At 34.3% G+C, this 18,694-nt stretch overlaps 8 protein-coding genes across 10 annotated transcripts; 3 read left to right on the top strand and 5 right to left on the bottom strand.

Moving 5' to 3' along the window:
• Positions 1-247: 247 nt before the first annotated feature.
• On the bottom strand, positions 248-2,756 carry LOC126919742 (U4/U6 small nuclear ribonucleoprotein Prp4). 3 transcript variants are annotated; one of them, XM_050729307.1, is made up of 5 exons: positions 2,667-2,756; positions 1,559-2,113; positions 1,104-1,481; positions 820-1,033; positions 248-748 (listed from the first exon to the last, which is right to left on the bottom strand). In XM_050729307.1, exons 2-5 carry the CDS (start codon positions 2,082-2,084, stop codon positions 289-291), a joined length of 1,578 nt encoding a protein of 525 aa, XP_050585264.1. In that variant the 5' UTR covers positions 2,085-2,113; positions 2,667-2,756; the 3' UTR covers positions 248-288. The 3 variants fall into 3 exon arrangements, with proteins under 3 accessions (XP_050585264.1, XP_050585265.1, XP_050585262.1); XM_050729308.1 differs by lacking the exon at positions 2,667-2,756 and adding an exon at positions 2,298-2,435; XM_050729305.1 differs by lacking the exon at positions 2,667-2,756 and adding an exon at positions 2,193-2,405.
• A 235-nt stretch (positions 2,757-2,991) lies between these two features.
• Positions 2,992-3,902, bottom strand: LOC126919789 (histone H4). Its single transcript, XM_050729393.1, has one exon. The coding sequence runs from the start codon at positions 3,833-3,835 to the stop codon at positions 3,524-3,526; it is 312 nt and encodes a 103-aa protein (XP_050585350.1). The 5' UTR covers positions 3,836-3,902; the 3' UTR covers positions 2,992-3,523.
• A 2,536-nt stretch (positions 3,903-6,438) lies between these two features.
• On the top strand, positions 6,439-6,989 carry LOC126919782 (histone H3). Its single transcript, XM_050729385.1, has one exon. It carries the CDS (start codon positions 6,527-6,529, stop codon positions 6,935-6,937), a length of 411 nt encoding a protein of 136 aa, XP_050585342.1. The 5' UTR covers positions 6,439-6,526; the 3' UTR covers positions 6,938-6,989.
• Positions 6,990-8,632: 1,643 nt separating this feature from the next.
• LOC126919778 (late histone H1-like) lies at positions 8,633-10,414 on the bottom strand. The gene is made up of 2 exons (XM_050729378.1): positions 9,138-10,414; positions 8,633-8,913 (listed from the first exon to the last, which is right to left on the bottom strand). The coding sequence occupies exon 1, from the start codon at positions 10,301-10,303 to the stop codon at positions 9,632-9,634; it is 672 nt and encodes a 223-aa protein (XP_050585335.1). The 5' UTR covers positions 10,304-10,414; the 3' UTR covers positions 8,633-8,913; positions 9,138-9,631.
• Positions 10,415-13,347: 2,933 nt separating this feature from the next.
• On the bottom strand, positions 13,348-13,861 carry LOC126919786 (histone H2B). The gene has a single exon (XM_050729390.1). The coding sequence runs from the start codon at positions 13,767-13,769 to the stop codon at positions 13,398-13,400; it is 372 nt and encodes a 123-aa protein (XP_050585347.1). The 5' UTR covers positions 13,770-13,861; the 3' UTR covers positions 13,348-13,397.
• Positions 13,862-13,954: 93 nt separating this feature from the next.
• LOC126919785 (histone H2A-like) lies at positions 13,955-14,446 on the top strand. Its single transcript, XM_050729388.1, has one exon. It carries the CDS (start codon positions 14,031-14,033, stop codon positions 14,403-14,405), a length of 375 nt encoding a protein of 124 aa, XP_050585345.1. The 5' UTR covers positions 13,955-14,030; the 3' UTR covers positions 14,406-14,446.
• Positions 14,447-16,018: 1,572 nt separating this feature from the next.
• Positions 16,019-16,564, bottom strand: LOC126919783 (histone H3). The gene has a single exon (XM_050729386.1). The coding sequence runs from the start codon at positions 16,480-16,482 to the stop codon at positions 16,072-16,074; it is 411 nt and encodes a 136-aa protein (XP_050585343.1). The 5' UTR covers positions 16,483-16,564; the 3' UTR covers positions 16,019-16,071.
• Positions 16,565-16,661: 97 nt separating this feature from the next.
• On the top strand, positions 16,662-17,086 carry LOC126919790 (histone H4). Its single transcript, XM_050729394.1, has one exon. It carries the CDS (start codon positions 16,719-16,721, stop codon positions 17,028-17,030), a length of 312 nt encoding a protein of 103 aa, XP_050585351.1. The 5' UTR covers positions 16,662-16,718; the 3' UTR covers positions 17,031-17,086.
• Positions 17,087-18,694: the final 1,608 nt, after the last annotated feature.

Genomic DNA, 18,694 nt, shown 5'->3' with positions numbered 1-18,694 from the left:
TACAAGAACAATTTTACGAGCAGTTGAAGAACCTATAAATTTGTATTCTGTTGTCAGCAGTAAATATTTTGTAAAATTATACTTTAGATTTAGACTAATTTAGATGACCACTATAATAATACTTTCTAAATGTGATTATCATACGATACTACTTGAAGAACAAATAATAAAAATATATGTTTATTACTTCTCTTATAGTACAAAAATGAAGTCTTCCTGTATGCGACGATAAAGTAGTCTTCCTGAATTCGTTTGTTTTTTAATTATTCTTTATTCCATCAAGTCTTTTTACATGTTTTCTGGAGCCCACAATTTGAACGTTCGATCGTACGAACTAGTCCCGATGAATTTATGATCGGGAGAAATATCGACGGACATAACTTTCCCATCGTGACCTGGTAACGTTTTAAGTGGTTGCCAGGTTTTATTTGACCATATTTTCGCAGTATTATCGTACGATGCTGTGACTAGGTATTGTCCTTCTATCCTTTGGTATTTCACGTCTGATAGTAAATTTGTGTGCGCAGGTATCGTATACACGCAAGATCTTTTTCGTAAATCCCATATCTTAGAAGTATTATCTTCGCTCGCTGTTGCTATGTGAAATCCATTCGGGGAGAAATCGATACCAAAGATAGATTTCAAATGACCCTCCATAAACATAATGCACCGTCCTGTGCGAAGGTCCCACACTCGACCGAAAGAGTCATGACCACCTGTGGCGCTGACACTACCATCACCCTGAAAACTATAGACCAACATTGTTTTGAACACGTTGTTTTTTGTCATTGAAAATATATACAATTTTAGGTATGTTACCTAATACAATGCACAGCTCTGGCATGACCTTCCTGATGTAAGACTTCTGCTTGCTGTTCCAAGTCCCAAAGTCTCCAAGATGCATCATAGCAACATGTCCCAAGAAATCTACCCGATGGATGAAATGCTAGCCTTGAAACTCTGTGTGGTTCATGTCCTTCGACTTCGGCTAAGGGTTCCTCCCCAGATCCACCACTCCACAACTTTACTGTTCCTACATACACAGTGAATATTAGAATAGTATTTACTATGTATATCATAAAATTTTGGTACAATAAATATACCATCCGAAGCGCAAGATGCTAACACACAAGTCTGTCCAGATTTTTCTCCTACCACCTCTTCAGTAATAGTAGCTTTTGGATGAAAAACAATGCAGCCAACATTACAAGTGTGTCCCTTAAGTGTTCTTAACAAAGTACAGTCAGGTACAGACCATATTTTACACAAGCCTGACCATGAAGCTGTAGCGAGCAATTTGGAATTTGGACTGAACTGACAGAAAGAGATTGGCCTAGTATCTCCAATTTGAGAACAGTAAATTGTCAAAGCCTGTAACTTTTTTAGAAGCTCTTGACGACGTGCTGTACGCGTAGCTGTTGGCAACTCCAAATCCTGCCTTGCCTTACCCAATCTTGCCTTTGCTCTGGGCAATGAATACGCTATTGAATAAATAAAAATATCACACAGATAAACAATAAAAGACAAAAAGACTAGAAACAGTATATTTTAGGCTCACTAGCAATCCAAGAACGTGCTATTTGAAGTGAGTCTGGCCCTTCATGATACCATGTTGTTTCTGTGTCTCTCTCAATTGGATGGGATGGTTTTTCCTCCTCTTCGTGTTTCTTTTTAATTGCATCTTCACCCAAATTAGCCAATAATTCCCTCAGTCTTGTTCTCCTATCCGCAGGTCCTTCACCAAAGAGACAAATAGGCTCGTCCAATTGTCTCAAATTTTTCTTTACTTCAGAATCATCAGTGGACACATTGATTTGACGAGCTTTCTTTCTACGTTCAAATTCTTCTAAGAGAGCTTGTCTATCTTTAGACATCTCATCTTCAAGTTCCATATATTCATTTGATATATGAATGTTTCCCAAAGTAGCTGTAGCATTGGCATTATCTCCCAAATTTGTGATATTTTTTTCTTCTTCAGAAGATTCAGCCACAGCAACCAATCTAGCACGCTCTGCTTCTTCGAGGGATCCATAATGAACAGTCTTTTGCTTCTTAACATAAACCAAATCTTCGTCATCTGACATTTTAGGCAATTACTTATTATAGGCAGAAGCTGTAGAAAACAATACAAAATTAATAATACTATATGGTTTCTTAACCTCGTAAAATAATTTAAACATAATTTATATTACATAGAAGATGTACGAAATTGCGCTTCTAAGGTATGATGTTCTATGTGGGTTAAACAGAAATTATACACCAGAATAAATGTAATAATAACTAGAACTTATTAGCACCTATTAACTGTCAAGCAAGCGACACTATATACTTCAAATGATTCAAACACGAACACATTCAACATAGGAAACAACAATCGATAACCTTTCTTTTCGCTCAAATCGACTTGTATCGAGATATCGATATTCAAATGACTGCAGCTTTCTCATTTTATGTTTTTAGTTATAAATATATACATATAATTTATACACACATAGTCATAAATTTATGTAAAATCTTAGTGGAGAATAATGGAAATATAAGCGGGACGTGACACATAAATGAGAATCTTTGAACTAACCTAAAATTTAAGAACATATATTCTGATTGGTTGAGCGCGTAGGGTATAAAATTATAAGAATACTTAATTTATAAATATTTATACTTACCTAAGTAATTCTGTGTAGTATAATGAGATCGTAAATTAAAGTACATATGTATTAAATGACACAAACTAATGAACACATAAATGGAGACATAAAGAAGTCTTTCGGGAAAGCATGGGGACAAAAGATGGAACCGCGGGAAGTATTGCTCGTATCGCTCACCGACAGGCGTTTATATGTTTTATTTGTATTCGTGATACTTACGATTGTATAGAATCTATCAAAAACAATCAATCAAAACCACATTCATGCACTTCGAATCTCATAACGAACATTTGTGAATTGGCATTAATTTATAAATATATGAATATTTAGTACATAAAATATATAAAATTAGCTAATATATGAAATTTTATTATATATCTATTCTATAGTAAATTATAAGATTATTAGAAGGGTTCCTAATAATTATATTGTTCTAGAACCTATTATAGTTTTTAAACTAGATAACACAAAAGCCTTTTTCAATGTATTATAAAGGATACAATTTGGAATTGACATCGCATGGATTTTGATATGATTCGAGATTCGTATTTCTCTATAGATACTAATTAGTCTTTTGAAATAACTACAAATTCAACTTTATAACCTCCATTCAACCGTTTTCACTATGCATTATGTATAACTTCGGACAAAAGAACAAGCATTTCATATCTAAAAAGCCAACTCCATGAAGGATTGATAACACATCTAAGACTTGGTGTAAATATAGATTTATATGATGGGTGTTGCCTTTCACGATTACTTTATCGATTTACATATCTTATTAGGAAGTTCTTTGGAACAGAAAATTCCATCGTCGAAAATGTTGTTGGCCCTGAAAAGGGCCGTTTGTTTGTAGAAGAATGCATCAAGGGAAATTAACCACCAAAACCATAAAGAGTTCTTCCTTGACGTTTCAAAGCGTAGACTACATCCATAGCCGTCACAGTTTTCCTCTTGGCGTGTTCAGTGTAGGTTACGGCGTCTCGGATAACGTTTTCCAAGAACACCTTCAATACACCACGCGTTTCTTCGTAAATCAATCCAGAAATACGCTTCACACCGCCACGACGAGCAAGACGACGGATGGCTGGCTTGGTGATACCTTGGATGTTATCACGCAAAACCTTTCTATGACGCTTTGCTCCTCCTTTTCCCAATCCTTTTCCTCCCTTACCACGGCCAGTCATTTTGCAACTCGATCAGTATCAGTGAAACAGCGACCACTAAGTGGATGCTCGATGCTCCTGGCACCGTGCTTTTATGCTTACAGTTGCGCATTCCCCCTCCAGTCCGCGCTCGGCCAATCAAAAAACTTTTTCTGGTAACAGCATCGCACACAAGGGGGAGCTACTTCGATCGAAAGCCGCATATATTATATTGAATGTGAATTTTTTTTAGAATTAAACTTCTCCTCAATTTCTTGATCTGTTGTAATGTGACCACTCTAAAATTATGAAACTCTAGAATGGAGACATCAGAGAATACGCACTCATACGATCCATGAGAATTACGAACACTGTTTTCAAATACTTTTAATAGGACAGACAGAAGACTGTAATTGATAGACCTGTAATTACCAGGAAGGAGTCTATCTTTACTTGGCATCGGGATCGGAATGACTGTCGTGGCATCCCAACTGGTTGAAAAATATACCCTCCTTAGAGAGGCTCGGTAAATATAGTACACATACAATATCATCTTGTGAGAAACATGCGTCAAGAAGTTTCCCGGGTCAGTGTCAAAATCAGGCTTTTTTAAGGCTAAAATTCTTCTCAAGTTTTCGACTATACTCGTGAAATTACTATTCTATTGTTGCCATAAAATACAATCTAAATCTTCATCATGTTTTATTCAAAATTATCGTCGTGAAACCAGAAAATTCTATATGAATGTGTCCAAACTCCTAATAGATATCTCCCCTTATCTCGTTCATTTACCATATTAGAAGTGTGATTAAATTTCTTAAAAAAGAGATCAATAGTGCCTATTGGCGTAATAAATCGGTTGGACGATATAGAATGTAATAATATAGTAATAAGTAATTTAAAATTTCTGTTTAAAAATCTAAATTCAGATAGTTCAGATCAATTATGTTTTATGATTCATTTTTATTTTTTATGTCATCTATTTTACATAATTTAAAGTACACTGAAATATTTAGAATTTATGATTTTGCTGCAATATATTGTAATTAGGATTTGAAGTAAACATTGTACTTCGTTCCCCTACAGAGAACAAAACATCTGCTCCACGTCCTTTGTATGCAAAATCCGGCTTTCACTGAATTTGATGGTTACCCTTTCCTAAAAAATCATCCTTTACTTTTATCCTAACCCTGGTAAAATTTTTGTCTCGAAATTAGATTTAATTTTTAACGAAACTTAAAACATTGCTTTATCGCCAATTGCAGAAATGTACCGTGTAAAAGAAAAAATATTTAAGTTTAAAACAATAAATAAAAAGTGAACAGGCTGTGACTTCTGTCTGTGATCGTTGATCGTGGGTTTTATATCTTTGAACTAAACGTTATTTTGCATATTAAAACAATTGCTGAATAGCTGGAATGGATTAGAAGGATACTAACTTCATAATCTAACTTCATAATCATAAGTTTAAGCATTAAGACTAAATGATATTAGTTTTTGTTGAATTACTCAAGGATGTAGAACGCTTTTTGAATTTTTTCTATATGGCTCTCCATCTTGTCTGCTACGTTGTCTGTAAGATCTTACTTGGTTATGGCATTTCCGTTTTGTTGTAGGAGAGGGGCTTCTTGAAGATATGGTTTTTTGAAACTCACATACCTGATTTTCTGTTTTTTAATGGCTGCAGAGGCCACCAAACATTTTGTATTCACTGTATTTATACGGTAATGCCGAAACAGTACCGAGTGTGTGTTCAATGAACACACCGTTTGCCATTCTACTGAGAACCAAATGTCCCTTGCGAATTACTGCACTGCATCGAATGAATTCTATGAATATGTGAATGTATACAATGTGCATGTATCAGTCACCCTTTTTTTTCTTTTTGTGCTTTTTCTCCTAATTACTATTAACGCGGTGCATGGGATATTTGCAATTACCCTTAAACCTCACATTATGCCTGGAAGATTATTGTTTAAATATTGCTTGTCCAGTACGTTTTTAAATTTATCACGAGTAAAGACAAGAAAATGTTTCAAAAACCTGTGTGCCTGAATCAAATGAAAATGATTATGATGGGGAATATGTTTGTTGATCTCAAACGATAATTAGAACATTATAATTTGCTATGGAGTTTATCAGTGGATCAGTTTATCCTGATTTCTAGTTAGAGTATTTCTAGTTAATTCCTGTACGTATGTCTTAATATTTACGATGCTGCCATCTGCCTCTTTATATATATAATTGCAGATGCTGTAATCACGCGTAATTATTTTTATACATATATTTTATATGTATATGTAAATACATAGATTTTTATGTCTTATTGAAATTGGACTACCTTCTTCCATTAATGGATATAACTATTTTGATTAAGTCACACGATTTCCTTTTGTACTAGGTATTTATACCGATCTTATACCAACCCTTAATGGTATTATCTATTCTTAAATATTTTCAAACTTGAACTCATTTGTTGCAAAAATTTCAAATCCATCACAGCTGCAAGTACATTTTCCTTAATATAAAAAAAAATAAAACAGGTAGAAATAGAATAGAAGCTTTGTTGTGCTAACGGTCGCACAGTTCCCCTTCCAGTCCCATGCTCGACCAATCAGAAGCCGGCAGCCGGTAGTCGCATTACATAAAAGTGGGAACTTCCAAGCACGGAGCGTATTCCTTGATTTATCGTAACGCTGAACGCATCGCTGTATTTTCGTACTGTTTGAAAGAATGGCTCGTACCAAGCAGACTGCACGTAAATCAACTGGTGGAAAGGCTCCACGTAAGCAGTTGGCCACTAAGGCTGCTCGTAAGAGTGCCCCGGCCACCGGTGGAGTGAAGAAACCTCATCGCTACAGACCTGGAACTGTCGCTCTTCGTGAAATCCGAAGATACCAAAAGAGCACCGAACTGTTGATCAGAAAGTTACCATTCCAACGTCTGGTTCGTGAAATCGCTCAAGATTTCAAGACCGATCTAAGATTCCAGAGCTCCGCTGTCATGGCTTTGCAAGAAGCCAGCGAAGCTTACCTCGTTGGTCTTTTCGAAGATACCAACTTGTGCGCAATCCATGCTAAACGTGTTACCATTATGCCAAAAGACATTCAGTTGGCCCGCCGTATTCGAGGAGAGAGAGCCTAAACAGCCTGTCTTTTCTTTTTTTATAAACAATCGGCCCTTTTTAGGGCCAAAATTCTCTTCGATATAGGAACTTCAGGTTTTCGACTGCTATCTTAAGATAATCATTATTTTATTACATCGTGAAAAAAGGTCCACGTGCAATTCCCCTGATACTTTGACCAGTTCTTAAAATTAACGGTATAAAATATGATACACGTGGCTTAAGATTTCTATAATTCGGACGTTTACTCCTGCTTTTTTTTTAAATTAAAATTCCGGACTTATGAATATTTATTATTTAATGAAATTTTCTAGTAAATGTTTCAGGCGGACATGCTACTTTTTCCCACGCAGAGTGGGGAACATCTGTCGGGCGGCTGCCCCCTTTTGCGTTAGGTAACATGACCCTCCGTCGATGTTCGTCTATACCTTCTCTATCTAACATAACCTTTTATCCTTTTTATAGATTCCTGAAATTTTTATGAATTCAGATGAAATAAAATGAATAAAAACACTGAGTTTTGCTATGCATTACTTCCATGGTTTGTTTTTTTATCTGGGATTGTAATGTTAGGCTCGGAAATATTTAATGTATTATATCGATTTCAATTTGTATCATGAACAGCTACGAAGTACTTTTGAAAATGTTTTGTAATCTGTAAAAAGACTATTTGCATAGATGTTCCTTGATGTTTTTCAATGAGTTTGCTTCGATATTTAGCTACCCATTTGAAAGCATTTTTAAACTAGAAAGTTTTGAACAGATTGAATTTTGAATATGTAAGTACTTGTTCTCGGAAACGAAGACTGGTTTTCATGATATAGACCAGGATTAAGTATGAGTCATCATATTTGATACGGTTTGAGATTGGTAAGGGATACGATAATAGAAAAAAATTTAATGTCTAGGCTGGCTAACCAAACTTCAACTATATAACCTGAACGACATCAAACTGTCAAATGAACATGCAAGGAAAATATCGAAGAATTAAACTCCCAAGTTCAATTCCAAAATGTATCTGTAGAATGCTTTTTTTTACTTATAGACTTTCAATTTTAGTACATTATCGAAGACAATGTAAATGCCCATTCCAATTCCTAAACATTAGCTCCACTGCTTAACATCACAAGAAAATTAGATTATAATCAAAAAATATTTATAAAAAGAAATACAATAGATAAGACTCTCTTCTTAAATAATGTTCGCGATAAGGTCTTGGCTTGAGGTATCACTGCATTAGACTAAACAAACCAAGACACCATTGAGAAAAGGTATTCTGCATTACTTATGAAACCCGTGACGGTAGCAAAAAACATGTATATTATAATTGATAAGAAATGTCATAGAATTCAAATAACCTCACAAAATGCGATTTTCATTTCATAATTAAAGAAAAGTTTGGTGCTAACAATTAATGTATAACGTAAATAATCAAACCTAATACTTTATATTCAGTACGCGATTCATTTACGAATGACTCGAATGTTAAGTTGTAAATGCAATAAATGTGTTTTATGCTATACTCATGATATAGTTGGAGGAAGTCTCTTTTACTCACAAATCGTGTGAGAGTTTCTAGGTTTGACGATATGGCAAGCATTCCCTGTTCACACAATCCGAAATGCATTCAGATTTTTTATAATCAATAAATATAAAAAGAATGGTCAGTATATTATTCACGTCTAACATGCAATTATAGGTTATAAAGTTATGAATTAGCTTTCAACTTCTACAACTTTATTATCGAATGTATATTAAAAATTAAAAAATAGAGACAAAATCTACATACGTCACTGATAAATATTTATTTTTGGAAAATACGTTTATATTTGCCTCATTGAAATTGCAGTAAAAAGACTAAAATTATACAAATAAAATATTTGTATAAATTTAAAACGTCCACTTTTACAATTCTTTGTAGCATAATCTGGATAGATAATGCATCGCTTCAGAGTGCAGATACATTTTACTCATTCACCGCGTTGATTGTATTTGTCTGAAAAAAATATAGACATCAGCCTTATCCGAATCATGTCTAAGGATTAGATATGTAATGAAGATATAAATTTCTATGATTAAATGATCGTGATTAGAAAATTTTTAAAACATTAGATTGTTATAAATGTCATTGTCCATGGATAAAAGCTTAACGTCCTATAGTAATATAATCTTTTGATTTGTTCCGCGTTATTTTTGATGAAAGAACCTGCTGGCTTCTACCTTAATATGCACATGGTGTGTCCACGTCTGCTGTTTTGGCGGGAATTGGTCGATAGTGTAGGGTAGAGAGGTTATGCAGCAGCGCTTCCCTGTTAGATTCCCTAGTACCTTGACCAATCATACAGCATGGTTGGAAACATAATGGTTTAAAATTCACTGCCTTTTTTGTACTTCTGGACAAAGGTCTAATCATAACTTATGGTTACGTCTATAAATTGTATCTATAGAAGTTCATGAAATACGAAGTATATGAAATCTCAACAATGTTTTCAAGAATCAATATATATCAATGAAGACATACCGTTATGTACTTTTTCGTATTTATACCAATAAACAAAATAAAATTATTTTTAACTGTGATAAAAATCTCGATTTGAATTTATGGGTATTTTGTTTCTAATGGATAGAAAACCGGTGATTGTTCCTTGTAAAAAATATTTAGTGGCCCTGAAAAGGGCCATTTGGATTTGAAGGGCAATGTAGATAGAAAATAATTATTTTTTTGCTGGGGATTTAACTGCTTTTGGTGCAGCTGCTTTCTTGGGTTTAGGTGTTTTAGTCTTGGCCGCTGGTGCTTTGGCGGTCTTCTTAGCTTTCGACATGCTCTTGGCTTCGCTGGCAGCTTTCGGTTTTGCAACGGCTACCTTGGATGCACTCTTCTTCGCTGGTGCCGGTTTCTTTTCAACTGCAGCTTTTTTGGGCGAAGCCGGCTTCTTAGCAGGAGCAGTTTTCTTCGAGACGGTCTTCTTCTCGACAGATTGTACCTTCTTTGGTGCGGCCTTCTTGGCTGGGTGAGGAACCTTCTTGGTCTTAGAAGTCTCACTTTTTCCAGTAGACAACTTGAAAGATCCAGACGCTCCTTTGCCTTTTGTTTGGACGACAGTTCCAGATGTCACAGCAGATTTCAAGTACCTCTTAATGAACGGAGCAAATTTCTCTCCGTCGACTTTGTAAGTAGAGGCAATGTATTTTTTGATAGCTTGGAGAGATGATCCTTTACGATCCTTCAACTCTTTAATGGCAGCGTTGACCATTTCTGAAGTTGGTGGATGAGACGCCTTTTCACGTTGCGATTTCGACTTACTTTTCGACGACTTCTTCGCTGGCGTAGATGGATTCTCGGCCGCCTCAACTGCGGTACTATTAGAGTTCGCTTTGTCTTCCATTTTTGTGGAAATACTTTAACACAAATCAAATTGTTATACAAAGTGCCTGAAGGTATCTAAACCAACAATGCTGCTCTTGGTATGATAGTTAGCTTTCATGGCAGCGCGTGTTCTTTCTTAAGCGCGGACCATGGAGAGAGTCTCACCCAATATGTCGGATGCCGCGATTCCGTGACAGCGAAGAAGCGGTAAATATACCTTCACTTTCAACCTTTGTTTCTCCATATTATACGCATGTTAATGAACAATAGTTGCGCGAATATATAGCTACGTGTTTGTAGTTTTATTTGTTTATTAATTTTCGGCTGTATTTACTTGTTCAACTGAAATATTGCGCCGTTCGACGAAGTCCGTCTTTTCGGTGCGATAGGACATCGTATAGAAAAAGTTAAAAATCTAAACATTTACATGAAAATTGGCATAATACCTATATAGAAAATCATAAAAAAAGGACTGCTGCTAATTTATATTCAATTATTTTTATCCTACCTGTAACGGATCGTTAAAAAACTTGCTTGATATTCGATCGCTTAGTGATGTACAACATGAACCACGAATGTTCTATCGTTGGATTAATATCAATTCCCATGGATGTGTGAAATATTCGGTTTATATGCCTAGAATGAATTTTTATTGTATCTTTCATACTTTTAGTATCCTCAAATGAGAATTCATGACATTTGTCTTTATTTAACCTGTTTTATTTTGTATTCTTTCCTTGATGAGGATCGTGATAGCGTGTATAAGGAATCTACCATTCAATATGTAAGTTGAAAATACTAATATCAAAATATTTTCATGAAATCGTTTATTTTCCATTTGTAATTCATTTTACTATAAATTAAGTTTCATCTGAGAAATTTAATCACAATTTTATACGAAAACACAACGGTTCTATATGGAATAACATTTTTTTCCTATAGAAAAGCATAAGTATTATTGTTTCATGTTGTATATTCTATATAATATATCTCCTACAAAAATGTTTCTACTTATATAATAGTTCGATTAATATTTATTCAAGTATACTCTATGCATACATATACATATATATATATATATATATATATATATATATATGTGTGTGTGTGTGTATTTTAAACATACTTAGCAAGTCTTGTCTCTTGCTCTATCACAGAGTACTATACATAGTACATTACACAGGACACAAAAATCTTGAATTTTTTTTGTATAAACTTAACGATTTTTTGGCTATTAACATTTCGTTAAAAAAGCGAATAGTAACTATGTGATATTCATATGGTATCCATTACTCTATGCTTTCAACTGTTAATATATTATTGAGAAAAATATGGTATGTCAGCTACAATTTGTATCATGGTATGTTTTACTTTGAACATTAACGAATGTTATTACGTTAACAAACAACCCAGAACAACAATAAAGGTGTTTTCAAAAGTATTTTATTTATAAAACATGATAAGAAAGTTTATGATCGGAGTCAGAACTTGAGGGAGACATATAAACGACAAGACACGTCATCATTGATTCGTTTATTGCATTTCATGAAGAATTTTCTGTATTCTATCGTTTGGGAAAAGATAATACAACCCTAACTTGAGTATTTATTCATGCGTTAAATAACATTAATAATAGTGTTTAATATTTAAGTGTTATTATTTCTTATTATTTATGCATTATCTTTCTACACATCAGTTTGCCCGTTCATCAAAAAATTTAAGTATGGAGGGCACGCGAAAGGTTGCATGTTATGACATCTGGTGTAAGAAATTTCTACTTTGGTTGCCAAAATTTTGAAAAATAAATAACGCATAACTGTAAATGTACTAGTAATATAGGTTAAATAATATATATTTATCGTATAATTTCTTAAGCATTATATATTATTTAAAAATATTTCGTTGCTATATTCTTCCCTCAGTAATAGTCTTTTCTTAGGTGAACCAATCAAATTTCGTATTGCCAAACGTCTGTGACTCCATCTATACGGAAGCCATTTCTATAATGGTTCATCAATGTCGTTTTCAAAATAAGTATTAATAGTAAATAAATGTCATCCATTAACTAAGAAATTTGTTACACGTGTCTCTTTTATAAATAAGTAGAATTATCTACGAATATGACAATTTCCTGCGTAGGAAACTGTAATAAAATTAATAATTCCGAATATCATGTGATTTTCATACTTTTAATACGTTCGGTATAGTCGGTCTTTCGCTTCCGAAGATAACTATTGCGATTAAAGCGCAGAAAAGATAGCCTTTTCTAATAATTTATAACATTGTCTTAAATAGCGAATTAATCAACGTTTCTCTTTTCTCTTCATTAAAATAATTCTTACGTATGATTATTTGAAAAAGTTTTTGCTGTAAACTTCGTACAGCATAGGTAATGATCCCGTTAGCGGATGTAAATAAAATGCATGCATATGTATGTATGTTATAATTTTTAGCATATCAAAGTAACATGTAATAGTTGGGAGTAAGAAAATAGAATTCTAACCTAAAATTCGGGATTATAGTATACTGATTGCACTAGTAATGCTGTCATTGAATTTATTTTTGTTATAGTCAATTTAGTACTTTTATATTTCTAAAAACTCCCTTATATTCTTATAGCCATTGTCCGGAATTTTCTAATTTTTCTTAAAAACATAAAAGTATTCAGATGTAAAATATTTAGTAAATTTACATCATTGATCGCCACATTGAATGTTTCTCAAATATGAACTGCGCAAGTCAAACAATCGCAAAACACCGCGGAAAACAATTAGAAAAATAGCCTGCATATTTTCTACCAAGTTTTCATTCCATTATTAAAGCGATGTGCCTGAAATACGAACGCAATCTTGCATTTGAAAAATTCTAGGTTAAATACTATACTAATCGTGAAATAGTTTCTCGCTAAATTATTGGATAACAGAAATATTTATAAATAAAATGTATTAATGCATTCATATTCTATGTTGTATTGCAGTATACACAATGATTAGAAGAAACTATTATGAAAGGTGTATCAAAATAACGCAGTTATGAACCAAGTTGCTTAACGTTATTATAAAATTGTTGGCCCTGAAAAGGGCCGATGATTATGCTTTAGGGAGTTGCAGCGCTTACTTTGAGCTGGTATACTTAGTGACAGCTTTAGTGCCTTCAGAAACGGCGTGCTTAGCCAATTCACCAGGCAACAAAAGCCTGACAGCAGTTTGGATTTCCCGAGACGTGATCGTAGATCTCTTGTTGTAATGTGCCAAGCGTGAAGCTTCGGCAGCGATACGCTCAAAAACATCATTTACAAAGCTGTTCATGATGCTCATGGCTTTACTAGATATACCAGTATCAGGATGGACCTGCTTCAACACTTTATAGATGTAGATAGCATAGCTTTCCTTCCTCCTCCTCTTCTTCTTCTTATCAGACTTGCTGATATTTTTCTGAGCTTTACCAGCTTTCTTCACAGCTTTTCCACTAGCTTTCGGTGGCATCTTCGAACTTTCTTCGTAGACTGGAAGTACACTCGTTGGGACAATTCGAAACTGAATGTCGAACTCCGATCCTGGCTTCTTATATATCCAGAAACGCACCGACAGCAGCGCACCAATAGCGTGCGAGCTCGCACGCCATTGGTCCGCTTGAGTTCATAACGGTCGGCTTAATAAAGGCAGGGCTGTAAAGAAAACGGAATATTTCTCTCTCGCATCTGTTGGAGTGCATTTGTGATACTTACCCCAAGTTTAACGTAAAACATGTCTGGCCGCGGCAAAGGTGGAAAAGCCAAGGGAAAGGCAAAGTCTCGTTCGAACAGAGCTGGCCTGCAATTCCCTGTTGGTCGTATTCATAGGCTTCTTCGTAAAGGAAATTACGCCGAGCGCGTCGGTGCTGGGGCACCTGTGTACTTGGCGGCCGTTATGGAGTACTTGGCGGCTGAAGTATTGGAATTGGCGGGAAATGCCGCTCGTGATAACAAGAAGACTAGAATTATTCCACGGCATCTTCAGCTCGCCATCCGTAATGATGAAGAATTGAATAAATTGCTCTCTGGTGTTACCATCGCTCAAGGTGGTGTCTTACCGAATATCCAAGCAGTTCTATTGCCTAAGAAAACTGAAAAGAAAGCTTAATATACATATCATTATAAATGGTCCTTTTTAGGGCCACAAAATATTTCATTACGAAGGAATTCTTTTGCGTTCATAATTCAGTAAAATGCGTCTAATATTTAATATTTTTTTAATCTCGCCATGAAGCAATCAGTAAAAGTACATAATTTAGAAGAAACTTTACCATAAATTTTCTATATGTATATATATGTATGTATATATATGGCATGTATATATATACATATTACATATATTTATGTAAGATGTGTTCGAAAATTATGCTCAAGCGGGAACGAAGTGATCCATTATAAAATGATATAAAAAGGAACATTTTTTCATATGACAATTCGTTTACGAAGGAGTCAACTTTGAAAACTTGGCATATATAGTTGAACTTGGCTAAATACCGATCGAATATGGCTCAGCAATCAATAAGAGGTCATTGTACGTGTGAAAATGAGTCACAAATTACAAACAATTTTTCTGTCTAAGAACAACTTTATAATACCCTTAACTTTTTTTTATTTTTTATTTGGTAGACTATTTACAATCAATTCTCATTGAGAATTATAAGTAAATTCTTTTGACATGGTACTATAACTTGGATTATAAGAGTTTATAGTATGTTTGATTCTAGTTGAATCTAATACACCCTTAAGTTAAGGTTGAAGTCGCAAATCATATCATTTTATTTTTCTAAGACTCATAGTACAAATATTGGAAATCAAACGACCTTTAAAGAACACTGTAAACCTTTTCGTGCCTCCTTATAGTACTTTAAAAGATTTCATTTCTCTTATTGCGTTAGTATTCAAAAGCCGTGATTCTAAAGTATCTTTAGTTCAAGAACCGTTCTTCGTACTATCATTTAATATTCTGGTTTACTACATCGCTATCTATATGTTTGATACATTCTCTATTTTATACTGTACATTTTAAAGCATGTCTTAGGCGTTTCTAGAAATTGTAAATTACGTAGAGAAAGGTAAAGAAAAAAAACTTAAGATACAGTGTATCATCTGAAAGCGAAGCTTAGGAACAGAAAATCGTAAAATCTTAAAAAATTTTAGAAAGTTTAGAATGAGTAACAAATTGTCCCTCAAGGAGTAGTAGTCATAAATGCAAGGAATGCCTTGACACGTGAACAAAGGACGGACAGATAAGCAGATGTTCTGTTCTCTTTGAGGAACCGTACCTATTTCAAACTCTAATAGTAGAATACTTCAGCATTAATTTACTATGTCTATTCCAAATTCTAGTTGTGAAATATCCCATTGAAAAAACTAAATTCTAAATGCTTCTGCACTTTAAATTATATAAGTGCATTATCACTTTTTATATTACTTATCTGATTAACTTATTGCAACCATGGACAGAATCGAATATTGTTTTTCCTCTTAATATCTAATCGTACTTCTGATGCGGTAAACGGAAAAGATAAGACTTGGTATCTGTTAAGAATCATTCGTATGAAATTTTCTACTTTCACGACAATAACTCATGAATATAATATAATAAAGTCCGACATAGTATTTTATAATAGTAATATAAAAACTTTTTCTAAATTTTCTAAAATTTCACGAGTACAGTAGAAAATCGCAAGTATCCTGGAAGAGTTCCTATATCGAAGAGAATTTTGGCCCTAAAAAGGGCCGATTGTTTATAAAAAAAAGAAAAGACAGGCTGTTTAGGCTCTCTCTCCTCGAATACGGCGGGCCAACTGAATGTCTTTTGGCATAATGGTAACACGTTTAGCATGGATTGCGCACAAGTTGGTATCTTCGAAAAGACCAACGAGGTAAGCTTCGCTGGCTTCTTGCAAAGCCATGACAGCGGAGCTCTGGAATCTTAGATCGGTCTTGAAATCTTGAGCGATTTCACGAACCAGACGTTGGAATGGTAACTTTCTGATCAACAGTTCGGTGCTCTTTTGGTATCTTCGGATTTCGCGAAGAGCGACAGTTCCAGGTCTGTAGCGATGAGGTTTCTTCACTCCACCGGTGGCCGGGGCACTCTTACGAGCAGCCTTAGTGGCCAACTGCTTACGTGGAGCCTTTCCACCAGTTGATTTACGAGCAGTCTGCTTGGTACGAGCCATTCTTTCAAACAGTACGAAAATACAGCGATGCGTTCACCGTTACGATAAATCAAGGAATACGCTCCGTGCTTGGAAGTTCCCACTTTTATGTAATGCGACTACCGGCTGCCGGCTTCTGATTGGTCGAACGTCGTACTGGAGGGGAATACGCAACTATAAGCATAAAAGCACGGCGCCAGAAGCATGGAACATCCACTTAGTGGTTGCTGTTTCACTGATACTGATCGAGTTGCAAAATGACTGGTCGTGGTAAGGGAGGAAAAGGATTGGGAAAAGGAGGAGCAAAGCGTCATAGGAAGGTTTTGCGTGATAACATCCAAGGTATCACCAAGCCAGCCATCCGTCGTCTTGCTCGTCGTGGCGGTGTGAAGCGTATTTCTGGATTGATTTACGAAGAAACGCGTGGTGTATTGAAGGTGTTCTTGGAAAACGTTATCCGAGACGCCGTAACCTACACTGAACACGCCAAGAGGAAAACTGTGACAGCTATGGACGTAGTCTACGCCTTGAAACGTCAAGGAAGAACTCTTTACGGGTTTGGTGGTTAATTTCTCTTGCTATATTCATTTCCTTACAATCAAACGGCCCTTATCAGGGCCAACAATATTTACGACGATGGAATTTTCTGTTTCAAAAAACTCTGTAAAAATTGATAAAGCACTGGTGAATTTCCAATCGCTTATCCTTTACATATTGTGCGCCCATTTTATGTGTCATAAGCTTTAATACTCTTTTGAAATGGCTGTATCCGAGATATATATATAGTTTTATTGAATTATCTTCTGGACTCTGTGCTGTGTTTCGAATAAAATACAAATATTTCCCTGAACTTGCATATGTGCAATAAAAAACCTAACCTATAAACCTTCTCCACACATCCAACTTCTCAGGTCGATAGTTTCCTAAGCTTATTAAAATTTAAAAATTATTCAAAAATGAGATCCCAGACATTACCCTCTAGATTTAAATATTAAATTCAGCTAGAATCAAACATACGATAATCTTTTATTATTCACGTTATAGTACCACGCCAGAATAATTTACTTATAATTCTCAATGAGAATTGATTGTAAACTACTTCCAAATAAAAAAAAACATTTCAATCCCAAAATTTACGCTACTTCACGTTTGGGAAAGATTGAAAGTTTTTTTTACAGACTGTGTAGGGATTACTTTTCTGTTTCATTCATACACTATTGAACTATTGTCAATTACAGAATATAAACATATTTATATATCAGTTTATAAGTAATATATATGCATGTGCCGTTAATAGAGGAAACGGGATACAAAATACACTTTAACAGAGAAATATGCATTTTTAATATTGCTATGCACACGAAAAGTTCCCAATTGATGTTAAGTATATTTTCAATGGGGATATCCTTTTTACCTTTAACTTTAAAATAAGACGAATTTGTCAAATCCCACGCTAGCTTTGTACTCTTACGATGGTTATTATTAGTTGTGATAAAGACAAGTATTGAAACAAATAACAGGCCACTCAAGAAATCACTGAGTAAAGATTTTTAAATTAACACTCATAAAAATCTGGGCAAATATAGAAAGTTAGTATATATACATATATGTTTATGTGTATCTTATTAGTAATGTAATATAATTTAGTGCACTGTGTCTTCGTGAACATAAATTATGAGCCGATTTTACTCCAATATTTAAGAAAATATGTACAATGTTATATACCCGTTAAGTTAATCAAAGATTTGAGAATAATATTCACTCCCATTTTTCAATTTGAAACACTGTCATTAATGCTTCAATGAGGTAGTAATTCTTTTACAAATATTCATTAAAAAAACTGCAAAACAAAATATGTAAATTTATTTCTAGCATTCATGATAGTTATTCTACAATAGCAATTTTTCTCGAGAACAATAGAATTCTTCACATAATTATTCAAGGTAGTTATGTTGCATATATTTTGTGTAAGTGTTGCACTTGTCATACATATGCAAACGATTTTCTTTATCATCTTCTTTTTCATCATACATTTTCTTTTGCATTTCGTATGTTCTTCTTTGGAAGTAAGTAAAAGGTTTACATAGTATTCAATACAAAATCATTCATGCCCGCTTATTCCAGAAATTATTACGTCACAGATTATATCATACTTATTATGCACTCACTACCAATAATGATCTTATGCTCATAAAAATTAGAAAAATATTGTCTTAGTAACATAAAATGTATT

This window comes from Bombus affinis, chromosome 8, assembly GCF_024516045.1.
Source record: "Bombus affinis isolate iyBomAffi1 chromosome 8, iyBomAffi1.2, whole genome shotgun sequence".
In the NCBI taxonomy this organism is placed as follows: Eukaryota; Metazoa; Arthropoda; class Insecta; order Hymenoptera; family Apidae; genus Bombus; species Bombus affinis.
This window is presented reverse-complemented; position numbering and strand designations above follow the sequence as displayed.